Source organism: Elephas maximus, chromosome 2, assembly GCF_024166365.1.
Source record: "Elephas maximus indicus isolate mEleMax1 chromosome 2, mEleMax1 primary haplotype, whole genome shotgun sequence".
In the NCBI taxonomy this organism is placed as follows: domain Eukaryota; kingdom Metazoa; phylum Chordata; class Mammalia; order Proboscidea; family Elephantidae; genus Elephas; species Elephas maximus.
In genome coordinates this window covers 88,674,178-88,697,304 of record NC_064820.1, presented here as the reverse complement: position 1 = coordinate 88,697,304, position 23,127 = coordinate 88,674,178, and the positions used below count along the sequence as shown (strand labels likewise).

The following is a 23,127-nucleotide window of genomic DNA, read 5'->3' as shown; positions in this document are numbered from 1 at the left end:
AGCAACATCATGATAAACGGAGAAAAGATGGAAGTTGTCAAGGATTTCATTTTACTTGGATCCACAATCAACAGCTATGGAAGCAGCAGTCAAGAAATCAAAAGACCTGTTGCATTGGGTAAATCTGCTGCAAAGGACCTCTTTAAAGTGTTGAAAAGCAAAGATGTCACCCTGAAGACTAAGGTGCTCCTGACCCACGCCATGGTATTTTTAATTGCATCATATGCATGTGAAAGTTGGACAATGAATAAGGAAGACCGAAGAAGAGTTGATGCCTTTGAATTGTGGTGTTGGCGAAGAATATTGAATATACCATGGACTGCCAGAAGAGCGGAAACCCTGGTTGCGTAGTAGTTCAGTTCTATGGCTGCTAACGAAAGGGTTGGCAGTTCAAATCCACCAGGTGCTCCTTGGAAACTCTATGGGGCAGTTCTTCTCTGTCTTACAGGGTTGCTATGAGTTGGAATCGACCCGACGGCACTGGGTTTGGTTTTTGGTTTGGCCAGGAGAACGAATAAATCTGTCTTGGAAGAAGTACAAGCAGAATGCTCCTTAAAAGCAAGGATGGCGAGACTGCGTCTTACATACTTTGAACATGTTGTCAGGAAGGATCAGTCCCTGGAGAAGGACATCATGCTTGGCAGAGTACAGGGTCAGCAGAAAAGAGGAAGACCCTCAATGAGGTGGATTGACACAGTGGCTGCAACAATGGGCTCAAGCATAACATCGATCGTAAGCATGGCGTAGGACCGGGCACTGTTTGGTTCTGTTGCGCATAGGGTCGCTATGAGTCGGGATTGACTCTACAGCACCTAACAACAACAACAACATCTCATACTTCTCACAATTCTGGATAGGTACTATTATTATCCTTTTTTACTGGTAAGGAAATTGAATCATAGAAAGGTTAAATGGGATTTCCAAAAATCCGACAGGTAGGAGCCTTGATGGCAGAGTGATTAAGAACTTGACTGTTAACCAAAAGGACAGCAGTTTGAATCCACCAGCCAATCCAGAGTTCTACTCTGTCCTAAACGGTTGCTATGAGTCGGAATCAACTTGATGGCAACAGGTATAGTGAAGCTAACACAGACCTAGGCAGCTGGATTTCAGAATCCATACTCTAAACACTACAGAATGGTGTTTCCTTACATATGAAGTAAATCAGATAATTTTATCTGGCTAAATCCCTCTTTGTAAATACAACTCATACATTATCCCCTGCAGCCTGAGATTTTCTAGAATATCCTGGCCCTAGGCAAAAAAAAAAAAAAAAAAACTTTTTTAAAATCAGCGCTGAATTCATAACAGATTGTCTGTGACAGTGAAAAAGTTTATTTTCATGACAGTCCATAAACAGGTTATATACCCCCAAGCAAAAGTAATTCCATGGCTTTAGATTAAAATGAAAATACATGTCCAGAAAAGGATATTTCCTGTGACTGGAGCTACAAAGGACTACCACATCAAGGAAAGTTTGCAGAAGATTGTAGTATACCTTCCAGAGTGACAACCCCTCCAAAACTATCATTTGGAGATAGCTTACTAATTAAAGTACTTAATTATATGCCAAATTAAGAAAGAAAAAAAAAAGATATGAGATGAATGAAATAATATAAAATCAGTCTGGGAAAGCCTTTATGCTTGAGCATGCAAATATGACAGCTTAGAAAAGGAAATTTCCAGTCTTTTGGGAAGTCAGTGTCCATAACCATGAAATTCTGTTCATCCAGCATGATATGCTGATTTCTAAAGCAAAGTAGTTGACTTATTTTGGTAAAGACCACATTCATCGGATAGCTTTCAATAACTGATGAGACTTCCCAAGTCTTTAATGGTAAGAGGGTAGTAATTTTCAGCATTTCTCAATTTATTCCTTGCTTTCTTTCCCAATTGCTATTCTTCAGATAACTTTTCTTGGAGTACTGTAATATTCTCCTATCTTCTCTGCCTATCTGCAACCCTTTCTTCCATTCAAGGTACAGTTTCCAGGGGAAATTTTCCTAAAGCAGTGTTTACTATGCCATTCCTTGGCTCAAATCCTTTAATAGGTCCTGTTGCATTCATGGAAACTCTGGTAGTGTAGTGGTTAAATGCTACGGCTGCTAACCAAGGGGTCGGCAGTTCAAATCCACCAGGCGATCCTTGGAAACTCTATGGGGCATTTCTACTCTGTCCTATAGGGTCGCTATGAGTCGGAATCGACTCGATGGCACTGGGTTTTTGTTTTGGGTTGCATTCACTGCAGTCCTGGTGGCACAGTGGTTGAGAGCTTGGCTGCTAACCAAAAGGTTGACAGTTCAAACTTACCAGCTGCTTCTTGTGGTAGTTCTATTCTGTCCTGCAGGATGGCTGTGAGTTGGAATTGTCTCAACAGCAACAGGTTTGGTTTGGTTTTTTTGGTTGCATTCATTAAAAAGTCAAAATAAATCAGCTTAGTATTTAAGTCCCTTTGTGATGTGGTTCTGCCTGCCTTGCCAGCTTTATTCACAACTCTATGTTTCTCATGATCTGGTCACTTTTCCCTGACCTTTCAGACTCTTTCTTCGAGCATTTACTTGTACACTCTGTTCTCCTGATGGGCCTATCCCAGGCTTCTGTAAGAGAGACCCAAAACATGCCACGGTTCAACCAACTGGACATTTTTTTCTCTCTCACACAATAGTCCAGAGGTAGCTGGGTAGTCTGCTATGGATATGCTTCACTGCTCCAAGAGATTTTCCAGGGAGTATAATTCCTACTATCCTGTTACTCTGCCATCTCCTAGGATGTCTTCCTTAAATGGCGGGTAGAAGAAGAGCTGGGAAGGGAGAAAGATATGGGGGAATGAATGCCCAATCATTTTATGGACAAGATCCAGAAACTGCAGATATTATCCCTATTCACATCTCTTTGGCAAGGATTTTACCACATGGTTATACCTCACTGCCAGTGAAGCTGGGAAATGTAGCCTCAAGGTTGGCAGCCATGTGCCCTATTAAATTTGGGGGTGCACTGGTTGGCAGAAGGGGGTTCTTCTGTACTAAAAGAAAGAAAGAGGAATCTGAAGACTGAGTTCAATTATTAGTCTCAGCATTATCTTTCTTTGGTTTGGGTCTTTAAAAAACTCATTCATTTTTTCAAAGCCAAACTCAAATGATAGCTCCCCCTGGTCAGTCTTCTCTGATCTCTCATTTCCTTATTCCATAGTCCTCCAATGGAAGATCAATTCTCTCACCTTCACATTTCATAGTTGTGTCTATTATGGATTTGGGCACATTTTAGGTATATTACAGATATGTCAGAAGAATTTTCCTGAAAACATTTTTAATAAGGATATTGAAACAAAGTATGTTTGTAATCTCTTTTATTAATGATTTACCAAAACAAAGAAAACCCTTAAATGGTACTAATGGTCCTTCTATATTTTTAATTCCTTTACTTAGGCTTTTTATTTTTTTATTCTCATATCTGATTTCTTTACCCCATTTACCAACTTATCAGTTATTCTGGGGTTCATACCTTCTTATTTTGTCATAATAAGCTTACACTTTCATACAAAGCTTAGAATATGAAATAGCCTTTCATATTCTAAGTTCTATTGTGATAAATCATTTTTTCATTTCTTGATGTTTTAATACAAATATAAATACCTATTTTACATTTAGTTATATATCATAATAGATGATTTAAGCTATAGAATTCATTGTTACAATATAAATTTTGAACATAGTATTCCAAATAATTAAAAACTAATGCTGCTATTTTTCTTTTAATATTGAACTATAAACTATGAGCAAGGAGTCATTTCCTTATATTAAAAATCCCACTGACCACACATACTGAATATTTACGTATTATTCTTTGTTGGTAGAGTACTTAAGATGCCTGGAACAGTTAACTACTATCAAGCCAAATTTAGAAAAATTTTACATTAAAAATTCTTTCAAATGATCAAAACATAATATATAATAAATCCCCTTTACCTAAAACTCAAAAAGATTTTAACAGCCTCCTATTAAGGAAAAAAAAAAACAAATCTAAACCTGTCAGTAATTTCAAATTTAAATGCATGAAACAGCCTGAGGGGATTACAGTAATTGTTGGTCTGAGGATGAGTTATAAACACGGGAATACTTTTTAAACACCTATTTAATCTCCATAGAAACATGCTATTTTGAAATTACATTGAAATAGAACTTAAAATACATGCATTTAGACTAAGCCTCTGATACATTTAATACTGAATTTATTTTTCAAAAATATTAATATTTTGCCCTTTCTGTATAGTTTAAAAAACAACCACTCAAGCAACTTTATCTGAAAATGCAACAGTTGATTTTATTGGCAAACCTATAATAACGCATATGATCAATCTTTACTTAATTATTTTGAGTCACAAACACAATTAATAAATCATCTTTGAAGTGCACTGACCATAATCAGTATACTCTGGAGCAAGTCCAGGGGACCATTAATCAAAACAAACAGCAAGAAAAGTGAGAGCCAGCCTGAACAGTTAGGTAAACACAGCGTGAGGCTAATAAAAACCTATCTCGATTTAAAACCACCACTGTGTTTACTTTTGAAACAAAGATAAACATTATGATAAAATTAAAGTTATGTAAAAAATGAGGTTTGCTCATGATGACAAAAGTAAATATATGGCAACTGCACATTCATTTCTTGTCCCTAATTTGACACTAACGGGGTTTAAAGTTCAGTCACTAAAAATCTTCAAGTCGATATTTGAGTATGATGAATTATATTCTCCATGTAAGTTATACAGGATGAGAATTATGAAATTTAAGTGCTTAACACAGTGCCTGGCACACAGTTATCAAACAAATATTGGCTATTACTGTTAGTTTTGAAGCAGTATAATAAAGTAGCTAAAAACCGTTGTCTTTGGAATAAGACTCAAAATCATAAATGTATCACTTGTCTTTGAACAAGACACATCTCCTCTTTAGGTCTGGGCTTGTGATCTCTGAAATGGGCAGAGTTATAGGAGATAATATATATAAAGGGCTTAGCTCAGTCTGTAGGACAAAGTAAGCATTCAATGAATGTTACCTAATATCATTGACTGATTAAATTAACTAATAATGTATGTAAACATAAAATGTCATGGAAAAAAGGCAAATGACAAACTGGGGAAAACAAAGACTAGTATTTTCAGATATGTGTGCTCATAAAGCAACAGGACACAAAGATTTCCACTGGAAATTTGCTAAGGGTTTTGTTATGGTTTGAACTGCATCCTCCAAAAATACGTGTTGTAAATCCTAACCTCTTTATGCTTAAGGTTATAATCCCATTGGGGAATGAGTTGTTTTGTTATGTTAATGAGGCAGGATTATTGTAGGGTGTGTCTTGAGTCAATCTTTTTAGAGATATGAAAGAGATTAAACAAGCAAAGGCGCAGAGGAGAGAAGGGGTAAGATAGATGTCAAGACACATGGAGATTTCCAAGGAACTAGGAAGCAGAAGCTGAATAGACAAAAGAAACTTCCTCCAGAGCCAGCAGAGGGGAAGCCTTCCCCTAGAGCCGGGGATCTGAATTCAGACTTCTAGCCTCCTAAAATGTGAAAAATAAATTTGTTTGTTAAAGCCATCCACTCATGGTATTTCTGTTATGGCAGCGCTAGATAGCTAAGACAGATATGAACAGTCAATGAACAAAAGATGAAATGCCAATGATCAATAAATATTTGGAAAAATAAAAAGACCTCATTAACAGTTAAATACAAAAATTGAAACAATGAGATATCATTTACCGGCGCAGTGGTTAGGACCTACAGTGAGTTACAGCTGTTAACCGAAAGGTCAGCAGTCCAAATCCACCAGCCACTCCTTGGAAACCCTATGTGGCAGTTCTAATCTGCCCTGTAAGGTCACTATGAGTCGGAATCAACTCCAAGGAAACGGGTTTGTTTTTTTTTTTTTGCGGGGGGGGTGGTTTGGCAATAACCAAAATGAATTGGAAAACATAAGAACAAACAGAATACACTGCTTGTGGGAGTATAAATTGTTTACAGCCTTTCTGGAGGAAATCTGGCAAAATATAACAAAGGACTAACAAGTAGATACACCCTCTAACCCAGTAATTCTACTTTTGGGAATTCATTTGAAGGAAATGATCAGTCATATGTGCAAATTTATATACAACATTGTTTCCAATAATACAAATGTGGATAAACCTAAATGTCTAGCAGGGAATTAGTTAAATAAATTATGTATATTTACACGATGGGATACTATGAATATAAAATGATGCTGAAGCAATGTATCTATTATGATGGATGTTTATTATATATATTTAAGTAAAAAAAATAGCATGTTACATCATAAACGGTATGAGCCTAGTTTAGTTTTAAATGTATCTTAAAAACAAACCTATTGTCCTTGAGTTGATTCAGACACACAGTGACACTACAGGACAGAGTAGAACTGCCCCATTTGGTTTCCAAGGCTGTAAATATTTATGGTAGCAGTAATTTGAAATTTAAATGCATTAAGCAGACTGCCATGTCTTTCTTCCTTGGAGCAGCTGGTGGGTTTGAACTGCCAACCTTTTGGATTGCAGCTGAGCACCTAAGCACTGTGCCACCGAAGCTCCTAGTGTATCTTATGTAAGAACCCAAAACCCACTGTCTTGGGAATTGATTCCAACTCATTGTGATCTGACAGGACAGAGCAGAACTGCTCCATAGGGTTTCCAAGGCTATGAATCTTTATGCAAGCAGACCGCCAGCTCAGCTCTTTTAACCACTGCACCACCAGGGCTCCTTGTCTCTTAAGAAGAGGAAAAAATCTGTAAACATAAAGTTTTACCAGTGCCGTCGAACTGATTCCAACTCATGGTGACTCCATGAGGTTCAGAGTTGAACTGTGCTCCACAGGCTTTGGTGCTAATGGTAGTTGTCTGTATGTGGGGGAATCATGAATTTCTCAAATGCTCATCATTTTGTTTCTGTGCGTTTTCTGATTTTTCTGGGAAGAGCATGGGATGAGCTTTTATAATCAGGGAACATATAAAACAAACTTTGTTTTATTGAAAAATAAATGGGTTAATCCTGGACCTTTCCCCCGCTACTGTTCGGTTTCATTTAGGGTCGCTATAAGTCGGAATCGACTCGACAGCACAGGGTTTGTTTTTTTTTGGTTGATAATAGAAACATAGGAAGAAGTATATCACAAGGCAAACAGATAACTTTCTTCAGAACTCTATTAAAGGGCGAATCTTCCTAGTAGTGAATATTTTATTTTATAATAAACTCTACTGTGACTGCAACTGGATTACTGTGGAGAAGTGGGCTCTCTAGGACCCTGAAAAGACGTGGCAAACATGATAACTTCGGTTCAGTAGCCAAGAGATCCTGATGTTTGTAATTATTTCTCTAAACAAAAGTGCATGTATTGTGCAATTTCTTCCAGGATGGTGTTGAAAGCCTCTAGTATAAAAAGGCAAAAATTAAGCTTTTCTTTAGATCCAGAAAGACCATACCTTATACAAACCACATCAGGGGCAGCTGTGCAGTATCTGACCCCCAGCTGAGAGATGATGCATCACCTCCTGTTCCTCGTAGCCACGTGGATCATGATAAAATTGTGGAACCTTGGCTAATTAAATCAGAAACTTATTCTAAGGTGAAAAAGGTGTGCGTGTGCGTGTGTGTATGTGTTGTTTTGTCATCCACCCCACACCTGAAGTATTACAACTACACAATTCATTAATGGGGACGCTTAAAAGAAATTATTTGCTGATAACCCTAACTCTTCTCACCGGTTAAAGATTGATTCAGAGCACACAGTTAAAATTCCTTCCCTACAATTCAACGAGCAACATCTGTGAAAAGTTACAATTTAATATTTTTTAAGGTGGTTTAGAACAACTGGTTTGAACTTTATGTTTTCAGAAGACATTCATCACATAAAAGTCTAAATCATGCCCGTGGGCCTCTGCATTAGACATATTTCTCCTTGCTAGTCCACAAAAACGAAGACAATACAAAAGTATATAAAGAACATATAAGTAGTTACTTGTACTTTTAGCCCAAACTATTTCAATGGTTTTTATCTTGCAGCCAAGATGATGTCACACTGCTTCTTTTTTGGGGTGTACTGATATGTTGCAGTCACTAAATTCTCTTAGAAAATGACCCTGCTGCTCTTAGCAGAGCCATTAGTAGGACCAACAGGAAGTCCCCTCAGTTGCAGGATTATGCAGAGAGGGTACAGAGAGAGCCCATATACACACCAAAATTTTTTTCTTGTGATTTATTTGAATGCCTATCATTGTATAATTATGGTTGAAAGGTATTTATATTTTAAGTCACTGATACTTCAGAATTTCAATAGTTCATATTCTAAACTACCGTCCTGCAGAGCACTATTCCTTAGATTTTTACTAAATCATTTTTTTTGGAGAGTGGGCAGATTGCATTAGGGTGTTATGAGCAAGTACATTTGAAATATCATGATTAAACAAAGTCAAAAGAATTACTTACTGTGAGGTTTCTCAGAGCCTTGAACGTATAAATTGCCAAGGGTTTTTTTGTTTTGTTTTTGAGGGGGGGCATGTGGAAGCTGTACGCACATTTTCTAGTGTATGCAGCATTTTCTGAACGTATTTGAGTATGGACCCCTCCTAGAGTCCCTCTATCACCCATCTGTCAGTTTGTCTTACTGTGGTGGCTTGCATGTTGCTGTGATGCTGGAAGCTCCACCACCGGTATTTCAAGTACTAGCAGGGTCATCTATGGTGAATAGGTTTCAGTGCAACTTCCAGACTAAGACAAAAAGATCTGGTAGGAAGAAAGGCCTGGTAATCTACTTCAGAAAATTAGCCAGTGAAAGCCTTATGGATCACAACAGAACATTGACTTGCATGCTTTGCACATGTCATCAAGAGGGATCAACTGCTGGAGGAAGACAACATGATTGGCAAAGTAGAGGGCCAATGAGGGTGAGAGAGATCTTCGGTGAGATGGACTGGCACAATGGCTGCAACATGAACTTGAACGTGCTAGTATTCGTGTGAATGACACAGGACCAGGCAGCATTTCATTCTGTTGTACGCAGGGTTGCCATAAGTTGGAGTCAACTTCACAGCAGCTAACAACAACAATCTAAGGTACCTATTAAGATCTCCTTTATATAATTCTATAGAATGAAGTTTGTGAATGGTACATAAAGAAGGAATTCTTAGCTAACTTCAACAAACTTCTGGACTTTGTTCCCTCTAGCTATTCAAATCCTGGGACTGGAGGTACATGTTTCCTACCTATATTTAGCTCTTCCACAGATCTTGAGGAATAATGCTTTTTTTCTTTCTTATCAAAGATAATTTAAGGATCTCAGAATTAAGTTAAGGCTTCTTTTGGTCCACACTAATTCTTGCTCCTACTCTAATAAGGATAAATTTATACTTATTCTGAAAACTGGGTCTGCATTATATAACCTGTGTTTGACTCCCTGTCTTCCTCCCTCGTATAATCCTGATTTGGCCGTAACTTGGATTTAGCCCTCTTCTTGGCCACCTTTCCTGAGGTTTGGAGTCCTGATTCTGAGACAAAGTTCTCATTTTCAGGTCTCTGCTAAAAGTTAACCAAGGCCCCCCCCCCGACCCTGCCACCCCACCGATGCTAATCCCAATACTTCTCAAAACTATTTTGCTTTCCAGAGAGAAAAAAAAGAGAACCTATAGAAATGAGGATCAGAACAACTAAGGGAAGGTAAAGGAAAATTTGTAGTTGGAGAGAAAAGAGCTGAAATAGTTGCAGATGTGACAAGCATTAATTAAACCATTTAATTCCAACATTTTGTTGGCTGATTTTATTAACTGATTGCCAATCTAAATAAGAACAGGAAATAGACTCAATTTAGCTGAATATAAGTAATAAACATATTGATCAATTTGTTAAAATAATCCAGTTAGTCTACCTGGCCACAACTGACTTTATGTCTTACTAACAGAATGCTTTTAATAGACTTTTATTTACTGATATGAACTGAGTTGAACCTGTTTGTAGTACCTTTTTTAGGATGTCAAAAGAATTAATAAGATCACTTAAATGTTTAAAAAATTTTCAACAAAAAATTCTTTCTTGGCTATAATGTTACATAATAAAGCATAACTTCATTAAAAATGTAAACTGGGTGCCTTATGAAGACAGAGGCACTGCTATTTCATTTAGATAATATCATGTGTGTGTATATGTACATATACAGTCAACCCACTGCTGTCGAGTTGACTCTGATTCACAGCAACCCTATAGGACAGAGTAGAACTGCCCCGTGGGGTATCCAAGGAGCAGCTGGTGGATTCCAACTGCCAACCTTTTGGTTAGCAGCTGAGCTCTTAACCACTGTGCCACCAGGGCTCCTATTTACATATGCAAACATACAAACATATATATATATATATATAATATACATACACATATATATGTAAATAAGTTTACAATGTTCTTTACACTCAGGTCTTCACCTGATGATATTAATAAAGTATAGAAACATGAAAGTAATTTTACAATTTCTGCAGTCTTTGACAGCTGGTACGTTTTGTTTAATATATGGAATTAAAAAGACATACCAAACAACTCTACAAATCATAATTTCAAGTGATGCAAGATAGTAAATAGCAAGCAATGTACTTTTTTTTTGTACAGCATATGGTAATGTTAAATAATAACTCTTAGTGTTGACGCTAGTTGACAGAACAGGATGAGTGTTCCCGAAGCATAATCGTATTGTGTAGATTAGTCACACTCAATTTTTTAAGGAATATTTATCAATATATATCAGATTCAGGGATTTTAAAGTCTTAGTCAAAGTGGGAAATCATCAAAGATCTAAAAATATTTATGTAATAAGCATTTTAATTTCTAAAAAAAGGAAAAATGGCAGTACAATCCTACACCTCAGGACTGCTAACACATGCCAATTTAAGCTATTATCCCTGTGAGCACTCTACGTAAGTTTCAGTATGTTTTCAATTTTCTAGTTTCCTGTGTTTCAAAGGAATGAAATTTTTATTATTAGGAATCCAAAGTTGTACAACATTTAGCAGTTTGAAAGTACAGTTAAAAAAAGAAAAAGAAACTAAAAACAATAACTTTATAAATTTAAACCATTATATCTAAGATGTAAGAATGACAAAAAAAAAAAAAAATCACAATTTTCTAATCAATCTGATATTTTCACAACTCTCAAGAACAGTTCAAAAGGTAGGGAAAAACAGAAGAAAAGTGCTCTGCAATGTGGGAAAAAAAAAAAAGAAAAGAAAGAAATGGTACTCTATATGTAGAAGCCCTGGTGGTGAAGTGATTAGAGATTTTTGCTGCTAACCAAAAGGTCGGCAGTTCGAATCCACCAGACACTCCTTGGAAACCCTATGGGACAGTTCTATTCTGGGTTGTTATGAGTTGGAATCGACTAGATGGCAATAGGTTATCCTATATGTGAGGAAAAGCCAAATTATTAACACAGGCCACACATGACAGCCTGGTCTGGCCTCCGAGTACCCATCAGCTTTGTCTCACTCCCTATTTCCCTTGCTCCTTCCACTCCCATCACACTCACACTTTCACCGTGGCATATACTCACAGGCTATTTCCTCTGCTTAAGCACGCTCTGCTCTCTGCTCACCTATTTTACTCTTGTTTATCCTTCAGACTACAGCACAAATGATGATTCCTCAAGCCATATGCTTCCCCTATATACTGAACTCTTCAAAAGTTTGCAAAATACATCTGTAAAGTGATATGATTAATGTTTATCATTTTGCATACAGACTACAAGCTCAATGAGATCAGGGGTTGTGTCTGATTTTATAGTTCTCAACAACGAGAACTATAAAATCAAAACTTTCTGTGCAATCTTTCTTACCACTTCTTGTTGTGTGCCATCAAGTCTATCCTGACTCATAGTGAACCTATATAACAGAGTAGAACAGCCCCATAGGTTTTCCTAGACTGTAATCTATGGAGTGGTGCCTTGGTGACACAGTGATTAAGAGCTCAGCTGCTAACCAAAAGGTCGATAGTTTGAATCCACCAGCTGCTCTTTCGAAACCCTATGGGGCAGTTCTACTCTGTACTACAGGCTTGCTATGAGTAGGAATTGACTCCATGGCAACGAGTTTTAATCTAGCGAGCAGATCACTGGGTCTTTTCTCTAGCAGAGCTGCTGGTGGGTTTGAATTGCCAACCTTTCGGTTAGCAGCTGAGCGCTTAACCACTGCACCACCAAGGCTCCTTTTCTTCATCACTAAGAGAAGTAAATAACAGTGTGTAATATATTTATTTTCAGTTAATCTTTTCTAGTTGACCTAGCTAACAATACAAGGAACCTGAATGTGGTAGAATCTACTTTTTTACATACAAAATTCTTTAAAGTATTTTAGAATTTCAAAAACTCTTGATAATGGTCATCTGAGAATTACTTCTATTAAATGTCTTTGGAACATATACATAAAAATATATCCACCCAAATAGTTCATGTTTTTTAACAAGTAGTACAGCAGGTTAGCACTCGACTATTAGCTGAAAGGTTGGTGGCTAGAACCCACCAAGAGGTGCCTGGCAATCTGCTTCCAAAAGGTCACTGCCTTAAATACCCTATGGAGTAGTTCTGCTCTGCATACATGGGATTGCTGTGTGTCAGATTCAACTCAACAGTAACCAACAACAGTAACAGCACAGGTTTATAAGGTGATATCTTTTTTTAGTATAACAAATCAAAGAAAAATATCATGGAGTCGAACAGTTTAATTAACTGTTGTGATTGGTTAATGCTAAACTAGCAATTTAATTTAGTAAGGTAATGATAATAACTGGTTATATGCTAAATTTGACAAATTGAAATCATTCATCCAAGTAAAGTCAGTCTCTTACTCTCTTTTATGAGCACTGGAGTGTTTTTTTTGGAGTGTGTGTTGTTCACTAATCCATCGAGTAATTACTTAAAATAATTCATAAGCTGTGTGACCTTGGATAAGTTACTTAAACTCTGTGATTCCCTGTTTACTCGCCAATAAAATAATAATAATAATAGCTGCTCACTGGATTGTTATAAGAGTAAAATATGACAGTATATGTGAAGGACAAAGCAAAGTGCTTAGCATGGCAATTCTTAACGCCTCTCATTCTGGACACTATAGTAGGCACTATGAGTGAATAGAAAAAAATATATATATATATGAAGACTTGGTTCCTACCCTTAAGTTTAGAGTACAGTTGAACTCTTATAAATTATTAGAAGCATATGATAAGTTCTACATCTACCTCAATTAAATGCAACGTCAATATTTCAGTCTCCTGTGTTCAAAACAGAAATAATCTAAAGTATAAAAAATAAAATAAAAACAAAATGTATAATTTCTCTTTTTGTTTTACTGGGGAAAAGGGAGAGGAATTATAAAGCAGAGTATCAACCACTCAACATTTGATTAATAAATGTGCTAAACTAAATTACCTTTAATTTTTTAATTCTGTCTGACATCTAGCATGTGTTTTTCCTTTGTACTCAGGGACAGTCAGGACCTAAATGTCCTACAATGACATAAGTAGCAGACAATTAACAAAAGCTGATATGATTTACATCAACTTTTAAAGTAGTAAAAATATACAAAATAAACACTGAATTGGCCATCTAAAGGGGAAGGGAAAAGAAGCATACTATTAACTGCATGCACGTTGGCAGAAACAAACACATTACCTTTACTAAAAAGCTAATTTTTTTTTCCATCTCTGTATCATGTGTATTTGAAACCTGTTGAAGTAATTCTTTGTATTCAGAAAATATCAGTAACTTTGAAGCCTTACATTTAGTTCACATATACAGAGTATGTAAAAAGATCTAAGATGCAGCTCTGCAACATCAAACCAATATATTTCCTTCTCCCTGCCCCCACCCCCCAAATTCTTTATCAGACAAAATAATTAGATCAAAAGTTGCCTGAGGACAGCACCGTGTCTATTTTCTATTCCTCTGAATCCTCAACATCCAGCATCATGCCTGGCACATAACACTCATTACTCACTTGCTTGATAATTTACTGAATGAAGTACAGAATTTTCTGCATATTTCAAACTGCTAGCAATTTTTTTTTTCTTTCCCGTATTAACATGCAGAGATAGTGTGGCTTTTTTAATGTCTGTGATTTGGAAATTGTTTTTGTTTATTATTTAAGGACATCATAAAATACCTTAAACTCTAGGGTGGCAGGGAGTTTTGGAAAGATAATGAATACACTCAGATGACAAACACAATCCAGTGAGAGTTTAAACGCACCTTGGGTTTTGCACGTGCTGTCTGAGCATGTAAGGAGCCCTGGTAGTATGTGGTTAAAAGCTTGGCTGCTAACCAAAAGGGTGTCAGTTCTAGTCTACCATCTGCTCCTTGGAAACCCTATGGGGCAGTTCTACCGTGTCCTATATGGTCACTATGAGTTGGAATCTACTAGGCGGCAATGGGTTTGTTTTTTTTTGGGGTCTGAGCATGTCTAAGGGCCCAGCATAGTGTACACTGATGACATTTTTAAATACAAGTTGATCAGATCAATTGTAGAGAATAAAAAACCAATGACAGACAAACAAAACAATTCCATTAACTCTACTGTGCTTATTTTTATATAAGAAATATAAAACTGCTTCCCAGCTTTTAGCCTGTCAGTTTCCTGAAGGCATGGATAATGCTTCATTTAGTCTTTGCATCCTCAATGTCTATAACAGGAAACACTTTGTCCTCAGGACTCCTTTACCCTTTTAAAAATTCTTTAGGAGCTTAAGAGTTTTTGTTTATGTAGATTATATTTACTACAATTAAAATTAAAACTGTGAAAAATTGAAAAAAATAATTCATTTAAAAATAACAAAAATTCCATTATATAATAATATAAATAACATAGTTTTTATGAAAAATCACTAATTTTTCAAACAAAAAATCTTGCAAGGGCATTGTTTTATACTTTTGCAAATGTGTTTGATGTTCGGCTTGATTAAAAACAGTTGAATTCTTATTAGCTTCTGCATTCAATCAGATGGGATGTTATTTCAATTGAACTGTACAAAGAAAATCTGGCCTCACACAGGTATGGAATGGAAAAAGGGAGGGCTTTATTGAAAGGACCTTGGGGACCCACGGGGGTCCTCATAGCATACTTTAAGAACCACTTTGAGATAGTCTACAATATCATCTACCATATGGTCATTGTCCAGTAATTATTTGCTAAATTAACAGAAAATTTAGAGAATAAGAAATAAATTGTTGGGGTACACATGCATATACACGAACATACAAATGATTTGCACATTCATTTTTTATTCAGCTGATAATATTCTTTTGTAAGTGCTCCTTGTTTGACTAATGAAATGGCAATTATTCCAATTTCTCAACTCATTAGGACTAAACTGGGAGGTAGAGTGATAGATGGTAGTATGATCCAAAGAGTGAAAACCAATAAAAATAAAGTATATAATTCCAAAGTTTAACAGAAAGAAGCAGATGACTAGAGACATTTTACTTGAAAAAATACCAAGTATAACCAAATCAAATGGCTAATTTGAATGCTATATGCACCTCTGTTAAGCAGTAAATTAGATTGAAACACTTTACTGAACACAAGCTAGATTCTAATATTTTTAGCATCGTATGTGCCATTTCTAATTAATCTATAAAAAAACACAAGAAAAATTTTGCTTATGTTTTTAGCACTTGTGCTTTAAATATGACTAGGAATTAACCAAATACCAGAGTAAATATTTTACAGTTTTAAAGCCATAATTTTATTTCTTTAAAATAGTCCTAAGTAAGTTCAGAAATAAAAATATAACTTTTAGAAATTACATATTGGGTTTTTTTTTTTTTAATGTCATCTCATTATTTGGGCAAAGAATTAAGAAACTTACTTTTCCTTTTCTTGAAGCTGATGCTCCTGAGAGGCCATTTTAGGTTCTGTTCCGAGATTTTTTTGGATCCGCTGTCTCCTTTTTCTACTTGGTGCAATATCAGCCATATCAGCACTTGAAAAAATGGAATCATCTTTTCTTAAAGTGGCTATAAAAAAAAAAAGTAAGTAAAAAAAGTGCTTCAGCACGGACATAAAAGTGACATTAAAATACAGCGAAAACCTGTGAGAGCCAGAACTCCTTGGGACTACCTTGTTTTTCCAGTTTCGCAAGTTTTTTCCCCTTTGACAGGGTGCAGTCTTAACCACTCTTCAATATTTTAGTTTTCCTTCTCTGACAGGTTTCTGCCTTACACAGGTTCTGGCTTTCAGAAGTTTTACTGTATAACAAAACCACTTTTTCAAACCTTTATGCAGATTTAGTGACATGAGCCGGGGGACGGCGTGTAATGCTTTACTACCAATACAAAACATGAAGTATATTGTACACATGAAATAATTTAATCAAAATCGTTTTTAACTATCTTAGGCAACAATCTTCTCCAATACATTATTAGCACAGTTTAACCTCAATGATAGAACCGGATATAGGCCTTGGAGTCACCTCTAAAAGGTGTTTTGAAAAAAAATTTGCTATGGGAATAAGAATTATATTCATATTAATAATACGAATGAAGTAATGGGGACTTCTGCTAGTGATTCAGAAATAATTTCATAGACATTCGGGCCAAGTGTGAGGAATAAGCACAAGAAAAAGTCAGAAAATACTAACTGGTATCTCTAATATGGCTAAACCATTAAATCACACCAAAAATATTTGATATACACAAAATAGAGGCAACAATAGAAACATGCCCAATTTATATTCCTTTATTCTCTATAAACAACTTAGTTCCAAAGAGCTAAAGGGAATTTCATTGACTTATTCAGTACACAGAAAGTCCACTATAACATATATCTCTGTGAAAGAAAAGAGCTCCTTTGCTCTTGGCATATAAAGAAATAGTACCAACATAACTTGGACTTCAGATGTTCTATTGGTTCATATATTTGTTTTTCAGGCATGTTAATGTTTTTAACTGATCAGGGGCAAGCTGTTAGCACAATTAAAGAAAATTCTTAGCAATGTATAAAAGCTTAAAAAGAGGGAAGTAGAGGGCTAAATGTCCTGTTAAAGTCTGTTCCTTTAGCACCAGAAGTGTCTGCTTAGTGGAACCAAGGAGTAGGAAGCTGAGAAGACATTTCTCCCTCTATCCTGAATAGATTTTTAATTCTGATGAAACTGTCAGACTCATATGTATTCAATAACTCATATCTCTTCCCTCTGAGATGAAGTGTGATGCAAAGGGTCAGCTGGCTACGATACTGGGTAAAAGTATAGCTAGAGATTTAAAGGAACTAATATTTTTATTAGTAAAGTGCCCAGCACATAAATTCTCAAAAATGGTACTTGTTATTAAGAAAAGTGTTATTAAGTTATTAAGAGAAGTGTTAAGAAAGTGGACAACAGTGTCCGAGTGATCTCAGAGAGGCCAACTAAAGCATGGACTGCACAGCATGAGAGCTCAAATATAGGCTTTCTTGCTAGAATGTGATACGCGCAAACCTGTGCCCTAGAAATAATAGGGCTTATGGGGAAAAAAGAATAAAGTTTGAGCAGACCACTGAAAATCTATGCAGCTATGTCATTCTTATTCTTAGTTCTCTGGTTATACTCACATAAGCAATCAACAAAATAAAGACTTGTCCGGGAACAAAAACTAGGGGAAGTGTTGAAGTTAGAGGACATATTAGTTATAGACAGACTTGCCAAGTGGAAAATATTATATTTAATGACACAGGGAGGATTTAGGAAAAAAATATTTTAAAGTTTAAATTAAAATACAAGGTAAAATTAAAAAAAAAATTAAGCTTTACAAAAAGCTCTGCCATTCAGCTCAAAACTCCAAATGATGGCTTAATATGCTACAAAATTGGCACCTGGTAAGATGTTTTATATGTGAAGTAGTCACACCGTTTCTTATGAAAAAACAAAACAAAACTACTCTTTGCTGTCAAGTTGATTCCAACTCATACCAACCCTATAGAACACAGCAGAACTGCCCCATAGAGTTTCCAAGGAGTGCCTGGTGGATTTGAACTGCCAACCTTTTGGTTAGCAGCTGTAGCTCTTAACTACTACACCACCAGGGTTTCCTGTTTGTTATAATGGCTGCAATTTACTTTAAAATACAATGTGATTAAATGTGTGTGTTACTTTAGATGAGCTATAACCCAAGTCTTGCTAGCATCTAATCAAGAATGCACAGACCAGGGACAGTTTGTTGGAATTTTAATAAGAAAGCCTATACTCCTGAGAGGGCTACTATAGGCATTTTGTTACTCATATCTCAATAAATGATGCTTTGCTAACTAGTGTATTGAATGGCAAAAATGTGTTTCTATTGGTGAAACGAAGGTCTGTAAACTAGTTTGATGAATACTGTATACGAGCTTTTAAGAGTAAAATTAAAGATAGATGGATTTACTAAATTATTTTTGAGATCCTCTCTACCATTTTATGAACAGGGTGTAAGACTCTAGTGAGGCCTGGAATATAGATTCTTAGGGATGACGCCCTATGCAGAATCGTTAAGTGGTTCTTTGTCCAGCTGTGAGCTCTGGACAATTGTGGTTACATGATGCTGGGAAGAACCCTCATCTCTGCCTTTAGAATCTTCAGATTTGGCAAAAGTGAACCTTTTATACAAAGTGGTAACTGGGACACCTAAAAGGACTGAGAGCTGGGACTTCTTCAAGCTCATAGGAGAGGTACATGAATGAGTTAATAATTGCCTGTATGCGTGGCAAAATTTAATCTGAGAATTTTTTTTTTTTTTATACTCTTGTTGCAAAATTGCTGGGGAAATGACTAATCTTCCCACACTTGAAACTTCTTGGTGCCTATCATTATTTACCACAAAGAAGCTGTGAGTTGTGTAAGACCAAATGTTTTTAGTCAGTTCACCAGACCATTTTTATTCATTCCTCTTGACAATTACAGTGCAGACTCTCTATAGTGTTGGCATGAAGACAGAGGGCTAGCTATCTAGCCTAGTTACTGCTTAACAGAATATATCTTTTTTAGTTTGTATTTTTGCACCATGGGAAATAGTTTGTCCCTCAGTTTATTATGTACACGTAATAGCAAATTGTATTTTAATAGATTCTCTTTTGTCTTATTCTAGTTTTGGCAACATCTATGTGGGGCTTTAATAAAAGGCAAAGCATTTTATTCTATCCTTTACTCTCTAACCCATGATGCCAGAAGCGAGGAAAAGGAAGCAAAACTCCAAAACCTGGCTTTTAAGTATTAAATTGCTCACCTTAACTATTTTCATATTTCAATCCACCTACCTCTACCCTTTACTTGTTCTAACGTTTGGTTCTTTCATTTCTCTTTGGTCTTGATGCTGGATACTTTATTTCTATCTGACACTGGGTGCTCTGAACAATGATTCTGGGTCCACAAATAAGCAAAGCTATTTCACACGTACCAGAAATAACTGGAAGTACATTTACAGTAAGTCAGATACAAAAACAAAAAACCAAACTTGTTGCTGTCAAGTCGATTCTGACTCATAGTGCCCCTACAGGACAGAGTAGAACTGCCCCATAGGGTTTCCAAAGCTGTAGTCTTTATAGAAGCAGGCTGACTGACACATTTTTCTCCCATGGACTGGCTGGTTGGTTTAAATAGCCGACCTTTTGGTTGTCAGCCGACTGCTTTAACCACTGTACCATCAGGGCTCCTATAAGTCAAATACAGGGACTCTCAAATGTCTATACTATTCATAACCTTACAAATTTTAATTATGATAATTAAAGTCTTCACTTCCAAGTCTTACATTCCACTAAAAAAAAAAATCAATTCATATTGTTTCCTAGGTTATACATACTCATTATAGGTAGATATGAGGAACAGCTTAAATATAGTTAGAAATGAACAGCAAATGCTCAAAGGATAGTAAGGAGGAATATGACCTCGTTGGAGTGGTATTCATCAGAGAGAAAATTCGGGGAATGCCATTGGATAAGTCTGGGCAGCAAGGAAGAAGGAGAAGGGAAAGGAGACAGACCAAAACCAAATCAAACCCAGTGCCGCTGATTCGATTCCGACTCATAGTTACCCTACAGGACAGTGTAGAACTGCCCACAGAGTTTCTAAGGAGTGCCTGCCAGATTTGAACTACCGACCCTTTGGGTAGCAGCCGTAGCACTTAACCACTACATCACCAGGGTTTCCAAAGGAGACAGAGAGGTAGGTTAAATAAGTTTGCAAGCTTTCTAATCCAGCAGAAGAGTATAGATTTGATGCTGACTGGGTAGTTTTTCTCAGAGTCCACCTACAAAATTCTTAGTTTTTAATACTGTCATTAGTCTCTTTGTCATAACAATATGTCTTTCACCATTTCCAGGAAATTTTTAAAAAGAAAAGAGAGAGGAAAAAAAAAAAAAAAAAACTATTGCCAATTAACTTAGAACAGCTGAAATACTGATTGGCAGAACTGTGGGATGGATTTCAAGTTCTCATTAGGTTCACTGCATCTAGAAAATGGGGAATCTTTACATAAGACTTCTTACTGTGAAAGGTGGCTCCACAAAAAGCCACACTTCTTCTCATCTGACAGAAGAACTGCAGGAGCTTGGCAGCAGGCAATTCAGACATGAGAAAAGCAAAGTGTTGGCTTCCTAGAGTATTCTCAATGTCAAAATAAAATGAGACTGTTGGCTACTTAAACTGTCAGCAACTGGATAAATCCCAAGAGTTAAACTACCTAGTAAACTTTAGTCTTCCACAATTATACCCTTAAATCTCAATATTGTTATATTTTTTTTCAGGTTTATAATTTGTGTGTCAGGACCTCATTATTATCATCTCATATTTATGGGTTTTTTTCCTCTTCATATGATGTGTAGCTTACCAGAGAGTCCATAACACTGTAATAGAGACTGCCATGCTCACACACACCCCTCCACAGCCCTTGCCAAAACACACACACACACACAAAATAAATGTCCTGAAGCATGTTATTTACGGTAATGTTTGCGTAGCTCTTAGATTAAGTTACTGAATAAGAGAGGCTCTGATCTTCAGGTGTCTTAACCATGAAAAAAAAAAAATGTGTGCTGTTTGCAATATGCCTTGCCCCCCCCCCCAATAATCAGTCGTTCCCCATCACCTACGGGATAAAGTACTATGTTCCCAGCCCTGAATTCAAATCCCTCCACAATGTGACCCTCACCTGCCTTTCTGACCATACTTCTCACATATCTTATACTATACAAGCTATTCCAAGGGCTTCAGAGCTATTATATCTTCATTTTTTTCCCTTACTTTCCCTGTCTTGGAAACCCTGGTGGTATAGTGGTTAAGAGCTACAGCTGCTAACCAAAAGGTTGGCGGTTCGAATCTACCAGGGGCTTCTCGGAAACCATATAGGGCAGTTTTACTCTGTCCTATAGGGTTGCTATGAGTCGGAATCGACTCAATGGTAACAGGTTTGTTTTTTTGTTTTTTTTTTTCCCCATCCTGAATATTCTCTGCTCCTCTGTTGGCTCATCTACGTGCTCCCTTCTAGAACAGTGAAACTCATCTCAGTCAGCTCTAGCAGTCCTAGTCCACAGCAATCTTTCCCCTCTCTATAGGACTTACAGTTAAAACTACTCATTTTATACAAACATACTATCTTGTATTGCTATTTCTCTTTTTATGTGTATCTCCTGTTTCTCCAATTAGATTATGAATACCCTACAGCTAGAGGCCATGCTTTAAATTTTGCTATATCTTTAACATATTACCCAATGTTAGGAAATACAAGAGAAATACAAAGATTTGAACTCTTATTTTTAAGTGCATATCATTTTAAAATCAAAATCTGTTTTTACAGGGCTCCACGTGAAAGGCAGGGGAAGGCAGAGTCAGAAGATTTGCATCTGGATCTAAGTTCTGCCATTTACTTTGGACATATAGCAGAATCTTTAAATTCCTCAGTTGAGGAAATAAATACTATAATAGGATCTCTGAGAGAATTAAATGAAATAAAATAAACTCTTGTCAGTCAAAAAGTATCAGAAATATTTGAATAAAGTATCATTAATATTCAAATATTTGAACAAAGTATCACTAATAAAATGTCTAAGTCCTTAAAAAAGATCAAATAGGTATTCATTCAGATGAATTTGAAGGATTTTTAGGCTATCTTCTATATCTTCTCCCAGATGCAAAAAGAAAAAAAAAAAACAAAAACTAAAGTAAGATAAATTAGTGGTTTTCCAAATTCAAAATAACCCAACTGCCATAGAACCACCATCTGCACCATTTGTTATGAATATAGAGAACCCGGCCTGCTATGGGAGCCCTGGTGGCGTAGTAGTTAAGAGTTATGGCTACTAACCAGAAGCCTGACAGGTCAAATCCACCAGCTGCTCCTTGGAAACCCTATGGGGCAGTTCTACTCTGTCCTATAGGGTTGCTATGAGTTGGAACTGACTCGAAGGCACCTAACAACAACAACAGTTTGTGATGACTACTTTTGGTTGCTTTATTCATTTCACAAATCTTTACTAAGTGCTTAAAATCTATAAACTGTTTTGTTTCAAAAGATATAAAATACCAAGGGGGAAAAAATACAAATCCAAGTAAATCTGAAACTTCAAAAAACATATTCCTTCCCTCTGCAGAGAAAAGAAACAACCAAGGACTAAGACTACCTTGCATCTCTGTAGTATGTCTTACTGACAAGGATAGAGAAAATCAAGAAGCTGAGATAAGGTTGGTCTCACCATACTTCACTAAGCGGTATCTTAAAGTGATCTATCTTGAAGTAGTAAATTTCTAATCTGACCAAATAAGCCAACATTATTTTCCTTCACCATTCATCAAACAGGCCTTTTTCAAATCTGTAATCAGTTACTACCTAGTTTTCAGAATCTAATCTGAATAACTGACGACCAACTTACAGGAAAGGTCAAGAGTCTAACCTATTAGTCAGCAATCACCAAATAAATTGGTAACTATCACTGCACTAAACACTTAAAAGTGTGTGTGTGCATCCATATACATACAGTTTCCCAAAAGCCAGGATACTCTCTTAGCTAGCACAGCTGGAAGTCAGACTTAACAACAAATGACTATTGACATTGGAGTAACCCAAGAGGTCATCTTTGGAAATCCAATACCCTCAATTTCA

General features: G+C 36.3%; 1 protein-coding gene across 4 annotated transcripts in view; it reads right to left on the bottom strand.

Moving 5' to 3' along the window:
• XRCC4 (X-ray repair cross complementing 4) overlaps positions 1–23,127 on the bottom strand; it is a 321,890-nt gene that overhangs the window by 120,192 nt on the left and 178,571 nt on the right. For all 4 annotated transcript variants that reach the window (XM_049867100.1, XM_049867091.1, XM_049867097.1 and 1 more), the window contains one exon: positions 15,897–16,044. In XM_049867100.1, coding sequence (XP_049723057.1) covers positions 15,897–16,044 — 148 coding nt within the window. The remainder of the gene's footprint in view (positions 1–15,896; positions 16,045–23,127) is intronic.